This window comes from Zingiber officinale, chromosome 6A (assembly GCF_018446385.1).
Source record: "Zingiber officinale cultivar Zhangliang chromosome 6A, Zo_v1.1, whole genome shotgun sequence".
Lineage (NCBI taxonomy): Eukaryota > Viridiplantae > Streptophyta > Magnoliopsida > Zingiberales > Zingiberaceae > Zingiber > Zingiber officinale.
In genome coordinates, this window is record NC_055997.1 from 73113651 (window position 1) to 73129647 (window position 15997).

General features: G+C 42.5%; 1 protein-coding gene across 1 annotated transcript; it reads right to left on the reverse strand.

The window, feature by feature from the left end:
* Nucleotides 1–14201: 14201 nt before the first annotated feature.
* LOC121994925 (classical arabinogalactan protein 9-like) lies at nt 14202–15080 on the reverse strand. The gene is made up of 2 exons (XM_042548803.1): nt 14504–15080; nt 14202–14314 (listed from the first exon to the last, which is right to left on the reverse strand). Exons 1-2 carry the CDS (start codon nt 15078–15080, stop codon nt 14202–14204), a joined length of 690 nt encoding a protein of 229 aa, XP_042404737.1.
* Nucleotides 15081–15997: the final 917 nt, after the last annotated feature.

Below are 15997 nucleotides of genomic sequence, written 5' to 3' on the forward strand. Positions count from 1 at the left end.
CATAGTGGATTCCTCGTGAATTTTTTTCTTAATTAGTTTTCATATAAGTTTTGATAACATGTTTCTATTAAAAACAGAGATGGTTGAAGCATCATTTGTTTAATTAATCTTTTTAACAAAATAATATATATATATATATATACACTAAATTGACAATATTTAAAATGCCCTTTAACAATATTTAAATTTAATTCTCTTTTTTCATTTTTCATTTAATTTTTTCTCATTAAACATCATTCAAAATATTAAATAATTATAAATACAAATAAGAATAAATAGATTATAGACATAAGCCTTGCTCTTAGCCATTAATTATAAATGCAAAATATGAGCTCATAAGTAAATCAAATAATCCATAAATGATTATAAATGTATTATACCAAATTAAAATCTTAAATAATTAATAAGAAAATGTAGTATTGATTGAGTAAGATTCAATGCTTGGAGTATAACCTATGAGATAAATTTTTACATATTAATCCTCAATTTGTTAGACATGGAGAAGATATAGAATGGTGTCATCCAAATAATAATAGAAAGGTGTCGTCCAAAAATATTGTAAAATATGATAAAATGAACGATGATAAAGTATTACCTTGTAGGAGCCCTCAACACAGGTAAAGCATCTCTCTATGCAAAACGTTCATGAAATCCATCAAGATAGAAACCTTTTATGACAACCTATTCAAAGGTTAACTAATTAACACTAACAAATGACTTTCCATATTTTAACTTCAAAATTAAAATTTATTCCTTACCCAATATTCAATAAGATCATTTACATGCATAAAACAATTCTGGGGCTTCTATGCTTAACAAAAACAAAGTAGCTCGGAGGATAAAATTTATAATCTCAGTTAATCTTATTGATTATCGTTGGGGTGATCGATTCGGTCCTATAGAATTTTTTCATTGGTCATCAGGGTAAATCAGGAAGTACACATGGTGACCAACCCAACATCCTTTAGTTGTGCCCCCATTTGGAGGAAAAATTTCTATAAATATGCCATAGTTGAGGATCGAACTATGATACTTGAGTAATAATTTGGATATCCTACCATGACACCGTAACCCTGAGAACACCTTTTGTAATCTCAAGATCCCATAAGTAAGGGTCACGATTTAGATAAATGAATTATAAATAAGTTGTTATCTCATTGAATCAAAACTCATTTAATCTAAACTTGACCCTAACCTATTTATAGTATACCATTTAAAATCTTCAACTCACACACAACCCGTTTATAAGTGAATTATCTCATTTTATGACTTACATTGGGGTAAGGATGGTTTTGACAGTTTGACAGATAGAAATCAGGCAAAGTGGCAGCTTAAGTACCTCGAACCGCATGTCAATCTCAAGACCCTTAAAATAACTCACTATCCGGGTGCTAGATTTGTTGGATGGGTGGGTGCTTCATCCTTCACTAAGTTGACCCATTTGGTTCTACAAGAATGTGGTTACAAGAGCAAAAAACTTCCACCGCTGGGTCAACTTCCTTCTCTGGAAGAGCTTGAGATGTGTAATGATACGGTGCGTGTTTTGTGGGGTCGATAGGATGATGTGATCATGAGTCAAGGCCACAAGAGGGTCAGAAGTCAAGATGACCTGGAGGACAGGAAAGTCAAAAGTCAAGCCTCCGTGGTCGGTCAGCAGTCAAGCTGATGTGGAGATCAGGAAAGTCAAAAGTTAAGCCGCCGTGGCCGGTCAACAGTCAGGCTGACATGGATAGCAGGGGGGTCAAAAATCCAGCTTACGTGGCCAAAGTCAAAGTTTCAGCGGACAGGGTGGTCAAAGGAGGGGATTATAAGACTAGCCTTGACAGTGAGTAATAAACGGGCCCGTGGGCCAGGTATAGCTAAGGACGGAGACTACAAACAAACAGGTCTGTCACAGGCCCAGCGTGCAGGTCGGGACATCCAAGCCAAGGAGTAGAGGTCTGGAAACAGACCCAGCGTGCAGGTCGGGGCATCCAAGCCAAGGAGTAGAGGTATGGAAACAGACCCAGCGTGCAGGACGGGACTTACATGCCTTGGATAACAGCAGACAGATGCGGGTCAGGAACCAGACCCAACTTGCAGGTCGGGACATACATGCCTTGGATAACAGCAGACAGATGTGGGTCAGGAACCAGACCCAGCATGCAGGTCGGGACACCCAAGCCAAGGATCACAGGTCTGGTTACAGACCTAGCGTGCAGGTCGGGACATCCAAGTCCAGGAGCAGAAGTCTGGGCAAATCCCAGAAGTCTGGACAGACCCAGCGTGCAGGTCAGGACGTATAAGCTACGGATAGTCGTGAGTAGGAGACAGGTCTGGATATAGACCCAGAGTGCAGATCGAGATGTGCAGATCGAGATGTGCAGATCGGAGATAGCAGATGACAAAGGCAGATCTGGACACGAGCTTAACACAGATCGGGGCACACAAGTCAAGGGCAACAGTATATAAAAGCAGGGCGAGTCCAGATCCCGGATCGGTCAGACACTACAGGACAAATCAACAAAGGAATCGTAACCGCTTGTCAGAGGGAATAATCAAGGTGTCAGGGAATATGCCAACAGTCGGGGCTCAATACACCTTCGGTTTTGCCGCTAGCCTATTAGGAAGAGCCACATGTCAACCACCGCCAGACAAAGCCTGATAGCTGACATTCCCTGACACCCGTCAGACCCAGGAACCTTCGTTGTAGTATAAAAAGGGATGTCTTGTCCCTTATGCAGGTACGCTCACTCGTCATTTTTCACTAGTCTTTTACTTTTCGTCCTTTCTCTGTGTTTTCTAGGGGAAAAGTACCTGACTTGAGCGTCGGAGGGCCTGACCCGGGGACTTTTCCCCTGGTTTTTGGTTTGTAACGACTGGTGGACTCGTCTGAGTATGTGCAGAGCGACAGCGTCATCGTCCTGATCACCTCTCTCCGTCAACCGCCCGTGTGAACCTTTCCAGGGGGGTACCCGGTACATCCATCGCTTCAACGACTCTCCGTCAACTTTCCGCACAACAAGGCCGCCTGCATCCGACTCAGCTTCCGGACGGGATCAAATTTGGCGTCGTCTGTGGGAACACAACAACTTGTTCCGGAATGTGACGATGGAGGAGTCTGACCGTATTCATGTCACTATGACCATCGGAGAGTACGAGCTGTTTAAGGAGGCCAAAAGGTTGGCAGCCTCCGAGAGGCAAGCAACCGTTTCACGACCACGACAAGCTCCTGCTGAAGCTTCCAAGGAGTCCCTCCCTATTTCAGATCGGGGTTCTAAAAGAAAGCAGCCTGAGGTATTTCCTCAAATTCCTTATCGTGAGCCTGGCGTGGGATATTATCAGCCAGAACCCCAAGGGCAAAGCCTCAAGAAGGAGTAGCCTCAAGCCTCCATGGCTGAGAGTTCCTTGCCACGAGACTTGAAGAAGGGGAAGACTCTTATCGTACCTGAGGTGTTCCCCGAAGATCCGAATGAGAAAGTACCTTTCTCGGCCAGGATTTTAAATGAAAGACTACCTAAGGGTTACAGAGCCCCGTCGATCGGAGAGTATGACGGGAGCAAGGACCCGGAAGAGCACTTGCGAAAATTTAAAAATGCAGCCCTGCTGCACCAATACAGTGATGCTGTCAAATGTAGAGTTTTCTTGAACACTTTAGCTGGCTCGGCCTTAAAGTAGTTCGATGGGCTACCTCAAGGGTTCATTACCTGTTTTTTGGACTTCAAAACGACTTTTCTGCGCCGATTTACCAACAACAAGAAGTATCAGAAGACAGATCATTGTCTCTTCGCTCTGAAGCAAGGGCCGACTGAGCCCCTGAGAAGTTATATCAACCGCTTTAATCAAGTGGCTCAAGATATCCCCACTGCCACTTCAGAGATTCTGATGAGCGCCTTCTCTCATAGATTGGGAGAGGGAGAATTCTTCAGAGATCTCATCAAAAATCCTGCTCGGAATTTTGATGAGATGGTGGAAAAAGCTGCTTCACACATCAAAGTGGAAGAAGCGCAAGCAGCTCGGAGGAAAGCTGAAAGACCACCTCCCTCCGCCAACAAACAAGAAAGAAGGGCACCTCAACCACCTCCTCAACCTCTGTCGCAAGCCCGGGAGGCCAGACCTACATTTCATCCCAAGCCAGAAATCAGACCCGCACCTTGAGTTGCCGCTGTGCACGTTCCCCGACCAGGGCCATAGAATAATCGGTATTGTACCTATCATCAGTCGTGTACACACGATACTAATCATTGTTTTCAGTTCGCTCGAGACTCCAAGCGGGCTGCCGAGATGGGTTTACCTCCGCCTGAATTAGCCCCTCAACTGATTAAGATGATGGAAGAACAAAGGGGTGTGACTGGACAGGTCGGACAATCTCGCCCCGACCTCGCAGGACCCAGTACTCATCAACCTGGCCGGGGAAAAGAGCCCGAAGGAACACGGGAGGTCGAGAATAGAGGTAATGCGGCTGTTAGAGAGATCGACATGATCTCTGGAGGGCCAACTGACGGAGATTCAGGGAGAGCATGCAAGTCTCATGTCCGTCGCTTGGAGGTTCATGCCATTGAATGCAGTCAAGAGCAAGTCGCCGACCCTGTTATTAGCTTTGGGCCAGCAGACCTGGAGGGTCTGGAGTTGCCTCATGACGATGCACTCATCATCAAAGCCATCATTGCCAATAGCCGAGTGGCTCGGGTTTTTGTTGACACCGGGAGCTCGGTCAACATTCTATTCAGGACCACATTTGAAGAAATGCAGATTGATGCTGCTGAACTCCAGCCGGTGACCACATCTCTGTACAGATTTACAGGCAATGAAGTGAAGCCTATGGGTCAGATTAAGCTGGCCATATCTTTGGGCACCGAGTCGTTGGTGCGCACAAGGAGGAGCACTTTTATAGTGGTGGACTCCCCTTCTTCTTATAATGTCATTTTAGGAAGGCCCGCCCTGCATGAATTTAGGGCTGCTGTCTCGACCTTCCATTAAAAAATCAAGTTTCCGGTGGGCGAGCAGGTCGAGGAAGTTAAAAGAGAGCAGAGGGTTTCTCGTTGGTGCTATATTGACATGGTCCGAGTTGAGGCTCGGAAAAATCAAAGGATGCAAGATGGAGGTGTCCATGCTGTTCAAGAGGAGCCTCTGCCTATAGCTGAAGAATCCATCCCTTGGGAGGAAGTACAACTGCACGTCGAGCGACCCGAAAGTTTGACCCGGGTGGCAAGCGACCTTCCCTCTCCCCTCAAAAAAGAGTTAATTCAATGCTTGATCCGCAACTGGGATGTCTTTGCTTGGTCTACTGAGGAGCTGCCCGGGGTCAGGCCGGAAGTAGCTGAACACAAGCTGCATTTATTACCAGATTCCCGACCTGTAAAGCAAAAGAAAAGGAATTTCTCAGCTGACCAGAATAAAATAATAAGAGCCGAGGTGGATCAGCTGAAGAAGGCAGGACATATTCGGGAGGTGCAATTCCCCTCATGGCTCTCCAATGTAGTCTTGGTAAAGAAGCCCAATAATAAGTGGAGAGTATGCATAGATTTCTGAGACCTCAACCGGGCCAGCCCTAAAGACTGCTATCCTCTGCCCCGAATTGATCAAATGGTGGACTCCATGGCTGGCTGTGAGAGGATATGTATGCTGGACGCCTACCAGGGGTATCATCAGATACCTTTAGCAAGGGAGGATCAAGAAAATGTTAGCTTTATCACGGCTGATGGTACTTTCTGTTATACTATCATGCCCTTTGGTCTCAGGAACGCCGGAGCCACATACCAACGAATGATGGATAAAATCTTCCGGGAGCAGATCGGGCGAAATGTGGAGGTCTATGTAGATGATATACTCATCAAATCCCTGCTGGCCGTAAACTTGATCAAAGATGTGGAGGAAACATGCAGGACTCTCCAGTAATATGGGCTGAAGCTCAATCCCTTAAAATGCTTATTTGGAGCTAAAGGAGGAAAATTCTTGGGTTACCTGGTGACTGAGCGAGGAATAGAAGCCAATCCTGAAAAAGTTCAAGTGCTCAAGGATATGCAGCCTCCTCAGAATTTAAAAGAAACCCAAAAGCTGGTCGGCAGAATAACAGCCCTGTCAAGATTCATTTCCAGATCTGCAGACCGAGCTGCTCCTTTTTTCAATGTGCTAAGGAAGGCCTCCAAATTCCAATGGGATGAAGAATGCACCAGAGCTTTTGAAGAGCTGAAGAAGTATTTGGAGACTCTCCCATCCCTATTTAAGCCAGTTATAGGAGAACCCTATGGGTCTATTTGTCGGCCACCCCTGAGGCTGTAGGGGCCGTGCTCGTTAAAGAACATGATAATGTACAATGGCCAGTGTATTTCTTCAGCCATTTATTGAAAGGAGCCGAGTCCCGATACACGGCTCTCGAAAAGTTGGTTTATGGATTGGTCCTTATGGCTCGGCGGTTAAGACCCTATTTCTTGTAGCATCCTATCACAGTCCTAACCAATAGCACTATGGGAAGAGCACTAACTAATGTAGAAGTTGCGGGTCGGCTTATCAAATGGGTCACGGAGTTGGGAGAATATGACATACAGTATCAGCCACGCACCGCCATTAAGGCGCAGGCCTTAGCAGATTTCTTAACAGAAGTTCATCAGACCCACTCTGAGGAAACCTGGAATATCTATGTGGATGAGTCTGCTAATCATCAGGGAAGCGGGGTTGGGGTCTTGGTAATATCTCCTCAAGGAGATATACTCCAACTGGCGGTTCGATTAAATTTCCGAGCCACTAACTGTTAGAGTGTATACTAAAAGCCTAGCTTTTGTATAAACATTTATAAGAATCACAGTGGTCAAGTGTCTACATTTATATATACCAAATGTAGATGTTCAATTAATTTATATTGTAGATAACATAGTGTGTGGTGTCATACACAGAAGATTGTGTTATCGGCTCTTTATAAATTATAAACAGTAGCTCACGACTAAGATGGAAAGGAACAAACCATTGGAATAGTCGTAATGTAATTAGGTATTAGTTTATCTTGACTAATAAATTACACTAGTACACTTTAAGTGTATTGAGCAGGACCATTTAAGGTAAGTTCTTTTTATACTAATTTAATAAAAGAACTAGACCTTAGTTATTATGGAAGTGTGTGCTCTTAATCCTAATATAATAACAAGCACATATATTTGATATTTATTTCTTTAATTTATCAATGGGTGAGATTTAGTTCAATAAATCAATAAGCTCGATAAGTTGGGAAATGATGTTACTTATAGTGTGACTTGTTGATTATAGAAGGAAACTGTGTCTTAGTAATCTAGGTTGATAATGTCCCCAAGAGGAGCTCATAAAAATTATCATGTTAAACCCTGCAGGTGTACTTAGTCCGACATGACGATAAGGTTGAGTGGTACTACTCTTGGACTAAGATATTAATTAAATGAGTTGTCAGTAACTCACTTAATTAGTGGACATTCGACATCTTAAACACAGGGAGACTAACACATTCATAATAAGAAGGAGCCCAAAAATGTAATTTGAGATTGGTGCGGTAGTTCAATAATAATTCTTTAGTGGAATGAATTATTATTAATGAAGTTAAGTTGTGTGTTCGGGGCGAACACGGGAAGCTTAATTTCATCGGGAGACCAAAATCAATTCCTCCTCTCGGTCCCTATTGTAGCCTCTTGTATAAAGAGATTTATACCCACCATATACCCACCTTTTTACCCACTTTTGGTGGCCGGCCAAGCTAGCTTGAACCCAAGCTAGGGCCGGCCAAAACCCAAAGGTTGAACCAAGTTGGTGGCTGGCCAAAGCTTGGATCCCAAGCTTAGGTGGCCGGCCACTAGAAAATTAAAAGGAATTTTTTTATTAAAATTATTTCTTATGTGGATATCATGATTTTAAAAGAGAGTTTAAATTTTAAATCTTTCCTTTTAAAGCTTTCTATAAAAGATTAAGAAAAGATTTGAAATCTTTCCTTTTTTGTAGATTGAAAGGAGATTTTAATTTTGAGAAAACTTTCCTTTTTAACCATGTTCATGTTTTAAAAGAGAGTTTAAAAATTAAATATTCTCTTATATTAGTTTCTACAAAAGATTAAGAAAAGATTTGATATCTTTCCTTATTTGTAGATTGAAAAGAGATTTTAATTTTTAGAGATAACTTTCCTTTTGGAAATTATTCACATGTTTAAAAGAAAGATTTTAATTTATAAAATTTCCTTTATAAATTATTGAAGAAAGAATTTTAAAATTATTGAAGAAATTTTTATAAATTTCTGGAGACAAATTAGGAAATTTTAATTAATTAAAACTCTCCTTATTTATAGCTTGTGGTGGCCGGCCATTATTATTAAGAGAAGAAAATTGTTTTTTAATTAAAATAATTTTTCTTTTTCATGGCGAAACAATTAAGGAAGTTTTTAATTAAATTTCTTTATTTGTCAAGACCAAGGATTATAAAAGAGGGGTAGAGGTGCCTTCATGGTGAACGACTCTATTCTTATTCTTCCTCTCTTTTTCTTCCTTGGGGTGGCCGACCCTATTAGTTTTCTCTTCTTCCTTTTCTTTCTTCTTCATTGGCCGAATCTTGTAAACTCATGGAGCTTGAAGATGGCCGGATTTTAGCATGGAGAAGAAGGAGAGAAAGGAAGCATCCCTTGGAGCTTGGTGGTGGTGGCCGAACCACATCTATTCTTGGAATATTTGTGGTGGCCGAATCTTGCTTGGAGAAGAAGGTGGCTTAGGTGGATTTGTTGGAGTGTATACTAAAAGCCTAGCTTTTGGTATAAACATTTATCTAGAAATAAGAATCACATTGGTCAAATGTCTACATTTATGATAAATGTAGTTGTTCAATTAATTTATATTATAGATGACATGGTGTGTGGTGTCACACACAGAAGATCATGTTATCAGTACCTTATAAATTATAAACAATAGCTCACGACCATGATGGAAAGGAACAAACCATTGGAAGGTCGTAGTGTAATTAGGTATTAGTTTATCTTGACTATATAATTACACTAGTACACTCAGAGTGTATTGAGTAGGACCATTTGAGGTCGTTTCTTTTATACTGACTTTATAAAGAAACAAAGACCTCGGTTATTATGGAAGTGTGTGCTCTTAATCCTAATATAATAACAAGCACATATATTTGATATTTATTTCTTTAATTTATCAATGGGTGAGATTTAGTTCGATAAATCAATAAGCCCGATAAGTTGGGAAATGGTATCACTTATAGTGTGTGTTGTTGATTATAGAAGGAAACTGTGTCCTAGAGATACTAGGTTGATAATGTCCTCAAGAGGAGCTCATAAGGATTGTCATGTTAAACCCTGCAGGTGGACTTAGTCCGACATGATAATAAGGTTGAGTGATACTACTCTTGGACTAAGATATTAATTAAATGAGTTGTCAGTAACTCACTTAATTAGTGGACATTCGATATCTTAAACACATGGAGACTAATACACTCATAATAAGAAGGAGCCCAAAAATGTAATTTGGGATTGGTGCGGTAGTTCAATAATAGTTCTCTAGTGGAATGAATTATTATTGATAAAATTAAGTTGTGTGTTCGGGGCGAACACGGGATGCTTAATTTTATCGGGAGACCAAAACCAATTCTTCCTCTCGGTCCCTATCGTAGCCTCTTATTTATAGAGTACTATACTCACCTATACCCACCTTCTATACCCACCAATAGGGGGTCGGCCAAGCTAGCTTGGGAACCAAGCTAGGGCCGGCCTAGGTATAAAATTGGGTGGCCGACCCTAGCTTGAACCCAAGCTAGTGGGGGCCGGCCAAATTAAATTAAAAAAGATTTTTAATTTTAATTTTTATTATGTGGAAGAAATAATTTATTAAAGAGAATTAAAATTAAAATATCTCTCTTGTAAAAGATCTACAAAAGATTAAAGAAAGAAATTAGATCTCTTTCCTTATTTGTAGATTGGTGAGATATTTTATTTTCTCTTTAAAAATTATCCACATGTTGATAAAATTAAAATTATAGAAATTTTTTTTTATCAACCATGAAGAGATTTTTGAAGAGAAATTTTATTTTTAAAATTTCCGGAAACAAATTAGGAAGTTTTAATTTGTTGATTAAAACTTGTCTAATTTATCTCTTTTGATGTGGCCGGCCATTAGAGATTAATTGGGGAAATTTTATTTTTCTCAATTAAATCATGTCAAGGGAATTAAGGAAATTTTATTGTAATTAAATTTCCTAATTTGCCTAGGCCAAGGAATATAAAAGAAGGGGTGAGGGTGCCTTCATGAGATACAACCTCTATTATTTCTCTCCCTCTTTTATTCCTTGGAGTGGCCGGCCATCCTCTTCCTCTCTCCCTCTTTGTGGTGGCCGAAACTTTCAAAGGCTTGGAGCTCTTGTGGCGGTCGGATACTACTTGGAGAAGAAGAAGAAGAAGGAGAGAAAGCTAGCATCTCTTGGAGCTTGGTTGGTGTTTTGATTTTCTTCCTTGGTAAAGCTTCCTTGTTGTGGCTGAACCTAGCTAGGAGGAGAAGAAGGTGGTTGGTGGTTTCTCATCTCGGTAGATCGTTGCCCACACAACGTCCGAGGTTAGAAGAGGAATACGGTAGAAGATCAAGAGGTCTTTCTAGAAGGTATAACTAGCAGTTTTTCCTTTTCCGCATCATACTAGTTATTTATGGAAATAATACCAAATACAAGAGGCTTACGATTCTAGTATTTCGAATATGTTTTTCGATGTTGTGTTCTTTTGTTTTATTTATCCTTGTGATTTGATTGTTCTTTTCGGTTAACCTAAAGTTATTTTAGGAAATTAAATATTAGATTTCTATAAAAGGTTTTGTCTAGTCGGTGGTGGTTGCTCCCATATCCAAGAAGGCCGTGTGCCTCGCCACGTCAGTACTGGGAACCAATTATGGAAATTAATATTTAATGGAATTAATAACTTAAGGTGATTTGGGTCGAACGTGTTAAGTTCCGCAGGAGATCCAAGTCAAAACCTAAAAGAACAAATATATTAAGTTTTGGATCAAACGTGTTAAGTTCCGCAGGCGATCCAAAATTTAATTTAAAAGAACACATGGTAGCTAGGAAAAGGTTCAGACCTTTGTACAAAATTTTTGTACAGTGGAACCTCTAGGTTTTCCGAGTAGCAACCAACAGGATTCTCATCTCGGTAGATCGTTGCCCACACAACGTTCGAGATAAGAAGAGGAATACGGTAGAAAATCAAGAGGTCATTAAAGTTTACAAAGGAAGGTATAATTAGTAATTAATTTCCGCACCATACTAGTTGTATTTCTTTTGTATGAATTCCAAACACAAGAGGCATTAGATCTAGTTTTTCGAATTAGTTTTTCGAGTTTGTGTTTTCTTCTTTTTCAAATTTATGATTCGATTGTTCTTTTTGGTTAACCTAGAGTTATTTAAGGAAATAAATATTAGCTTTCCTTAAAAGGCTTTGCCTAGGCGGTGGTGGTTGCTCCCATATCCAAGAAGGTCATGTGCCTCGCCATGCAGTCCTGGAAGCCAATTTAGGAAATTAATATTTATGGAATTAATAACTTAGGTAGATTTGAATCAATAGTGTTAAGTTCCGCTTGCGATTCAAATCTAAACCATTAAGAACAGATAAGTTAAATTTGGAATCAATGATGTTAAGTTTCGTCTGTGATTCCTAATTTAACTTCTAAAGAAAACAATAGGTTATTTAAGGAAAGGTTCGACACTTGTACAAGAAAATTTTGTACAGTTGAACCGGTATGATTTTCTTAGGACTAACCAACACGAACAATGAAGCAGAATACAAGGCTTTGTTGGCAGGACTGCAAGCAGCCCGGCACGTAGGGGCAGCCCGGGTAATTATTTATTTAGATTCACAGTTGATAACCCAGCAAGTGACAGGCAACTTTATGATAAATTGTGACAAATTGTAAATGTACCGGGAAGCCTATGAGAAGATGAAGGAAGAATTTACAGAGGTCACTGTAACCAAGATACCCAGGTCGGAAAATAAAAGGGCAGATGAGTTAACAAAGATGGCTAGTTCCTTAACTACTTGAGTGTTGGATAGGTCAACAGCGCAAACTTTTCTGATATCTCAGGTAGATCTACAAAACAATAGGGAAGCAACTATTAATTGGCGGACGCCCATGATCAACTATCTCAGGCAGGGTATCTTACCAACCGATCTAGAAGAGTCACGGCTGATCAGGAACCAGGCTCATGCTTATGTCATGATCAGGGACCAGCTCTACAAGAGGTCCTTCTCCCGACCCTTACTTAAATGCTTGAGTATGGAGGAGGCCGACCAAGCCTTGCGAGAAATACATCTGGGATGTTGTGGCAATCATGTTGGGGGTCGGACATTATCTCGCAAGGTACTCCTGGCGGGGTATTTTTGGCCTACTTTACAAAGAGATGCTCACAAATTGGTAAATACTTGCTTGTCTTGCCAAAGACATCAAAATTTAACACATCGGCCTACGGCTTTGTTAAGAACATCTATAGTCTCATGTCCCTTTGATCAATGGGGCATGGATATTGTGGGACCATTTCCGATGGCGCCCGGTCAGAGGCGTTTCTTATTGGTAGCCATGGACTATTTTTCTAAGTGGGTAGAAGCAGAAGCCTTGGCCCGGATCACAGAAGATGCCATCATTCAATTCCTATGGAAGAACATTCTTTGCAGATTTGGTATTCCTCACAAGCTGGTGTCTGATAATGGAAGGCAATTTCAAGGACAAAGAATCCAGGCCTGGTGCAAGGGGTTTGGCATAACACAAGCTTTTACTTCAGTAGCATATCCTCAAAGCAATGGTCAGACTAAGGTAATCAACCGAAAAATAGTACGAGGTCTGAAGGTCAAGCTGGATCATGTGGGCGGCAATTGGGTGGAAGAGCTGCCAAGTATTCTGTGGGCCTATCGTACAACACCTCGGGAAAGTATAGGTCTGACACCATTCTACCTGGTTTATGACAATGAAGCAGTTGTACCCATAGAAATTGGAGTGTCATTGGTCAGGAGGACACTATACGATGAAGGAAACATAGAGCGGCGGTTAGCTGAGTTAGATCTTATTAGTGAAACTCCGGATAGAACGATGGCTCGGTTGGAGGCCTATCGACAAAGAATGAGACAAAATTATAATAGAAGAGTAATTCCTCGATTCTTTGGAGAATGAGATCTGGTCTGGAAGCAAATCAAGCCAGTGGGGGACGTGACTAAGCTAGCACCTCAATGAGACGGGCCTTATAAAGTCATTAAAAAGTTAGCATCCGGAGCTTATTATTTACAAGACGAACGGGGCAAGAGGCTAGATCGACCATGGAGTGCTAATTACTTGCGACCTTATCGAGTTTGAAGAAACAAGCCGAGAAGTGTAAGCTGGGCGGTAAGCCGGGCTGTCACTTATTCAACAAACCAAGATAGTAGACCGGGAAGAAGTAGATCAGAAAGAGCAGAAGAAGATGTGAAAGCAGAAATTGTATGTCCTAATACTTTTTATGACAAAAGCTAAGCAATTTTAGTAAAAGCGAGCCTTAGAATGCAAATGAAGAAACAACAAAGTACTTTACAAGAAATTCTCAAGTCGTTATATACCCGTAGCCAAGAAATATCACTTGAAAGTAGCAAAAATTTCATCCGAGATCTCTTTAAGGATCTGGTCATGGTCTAAAAATTCAGGAGGAAGAAGTGATTTTAAGTAGTCTTGCTCATAAAGTTGGCGCAGAGCCCCTCCCGCCCCATAGATAACAGACGTAGAGAAACGTTGTCCAACCTGTACACAGAATTTCGGAGAACACAGATACAGAGCACGGTTCTGCAGACAACGATCGTTCTCTCCATCTCTGTAAATAGCCAGAGCTGTTGATACGCCCTCTGTGGTGGCCCGAGCCTGAGCCAGTTCATTTCGGGCAGTGGCCAGTTCTGTTGCTTGGGAGGTCAATTGGGTCTCCTGAGATTTCAAAAGGGCCTCCTGCGATTTTAACTTCTGACCTTGATCCTGCGCTAGAGTCTCGGTAGCACGCAGCTTCTGAGCCAATTGGTCCATAACTCGTTGATGCTCTAAAGCTTGTTGATTTATACTCTGCTGGTGTACAATGTCAACTTGACTTTACTTTTCCTGGAGATCTTTAAGTTTATGGTTGGTTAGCGCTAGGGATACTTCCAGACTATTCTTCTTTTTGGTCAAATCTTTTATCTCGGCCCGCAAAGCATGACTGGCTTGAGCAGGATCATTCAATTGTTATTCCAGTTCAGCAACCTGGTCCCGCAACACCTTATTCTGATAATGAATAGCATGGAAGAAATTGTTCACTACCAGAGACTCTGCGCAAGCCTGGGGCATATAGGAAATATCTGATAAGAGAGGGAAAAACAACGATTTGGAAAGCTTCAAAGTTTACCTTGATATACAATTCTGCGAATTTGTCCATCTGGGCTAGGGGAGGCAAGGAGTCCATATGCTGTATGCTTTCTTCCCATAAAGTGGCTAGACGACCTTTTATATTGAGCGAGCTGGTGGGAACATCTGTTTGGGACCATAACCTCTCCTCGGAAGGGACCGTAGTATAGTAACAGTGATGAGTAAGCGAGGGTGGTCTGAGGGCCCTGCGGCTGAACCAAGAGGAGCTGAGGGCCCAGCAGGTGAGCCAAAAGGAGCTGAAGAAGGCCCCCGAGGGGGTGCTAAGGGTGGGGTAGCTGAAGGGCGTTCTGAGGGGCCAGCTTCGTCGCCCGGAGATTGCTGCGATGTGGAAGGTTGAGCCAACGGGGGCTCGACCTGAGTATCGGACGGAATAGGGGGATCATTTACATGGCTCGGGATTGGAGGTGGGGTCACAACGGGAGGGGGAGGAGAGGCAAATGAGGCTGGAGGAGGAGAAGGGACAGAAGAAGGGCCTGAGTTAGACACAGGGCGAGAGGCTCGGCGCCGACGTCTCTGAGCCAGTGGCTGCCCATCCGAATCAGAATCATCAGAAGGCGATTGAGCCCTGCGCCTAGAAGGAGAAGGGGCATCCTGGCTCAGGTAGTCATTTGTGGAGAGGGCCCTGCGAGCTGCTTGAGAATCCTCTCTGAAAGCGGGGCTGGCGAAGGAAACGTTGCCTGTTCCTCCACCAAGGCCCATACGTCTTCCACCAAGGCCCAAACCGGGGATATAAGTGGCTCTAGGAGGACTAGCCGATTGAAGGGGTGTTGGGGTAGTAAGCTGAGCTGTACGTGGGGCCCAGGGGCGAGTAGGGACGGCCGACCGAGGTGGACGAACAGCCTGGGGGCGAGCAGGGGCGGCCGGACGAGGTGGACGTGCAGTACGTGGGCGAGTGGGGCGAGCCAAGGGAGCAGGTCGGATACCAGAAGACCCTCGCCGAGCAGGTCGGGGTGGATGATTGGCCGGGGAAACCCCACCGATTGAAGTCGAAGACGATTGGGGGAGTGCTCTCCTCTGTAAGATAACTCGGCCACGCCTCATTATTTCCATATCTCTCAGAGGAAGGGGTTGAACCTCTAAAGCATGGGTTAAGACTTCAGCTGCACAAGATAGTATGAAATTAGTTGCCATAGAAAAAATAAAGTGTCCATGAAGTGATAATAGAAAGAAAAGAGAAGCTTACCCAGGGAGCGGAGTGTATCGAGGGTCAGATAACTTAGGCAAAAATAGGACAACAGTTCCTCCTCAGATAATAGACGCGTCAAGTTCAGTTGCCAGCAGACCAAGAGAGACAAAGCTTCTCTGTAAGAAGAGTCAAGATGAAATTCTCCTAGCTCGGGAGTGGGAGGAAGTGACTGTTGTCATCGCAAGGGCCACTCCACCTCGTGGGGAAAGATAAAGAAGAAAAATTTGTTCCTCCAGCTCGGGTCAGAAGGCGGCAGGGATGAGAAAAAAGTAGTTCGAAGACGGGGCTGAAAACCGAATGTGCCCTCTTCCTGGCGCCGAAGGGTGAAGAAGCAATGGAATAAGTGGGCAGACCAGGATAATTCACACACATCACATAGCACTACAAATCCACAGAGGATCCTGATAGAGTTGGGTGTCAGTTGCCTCAG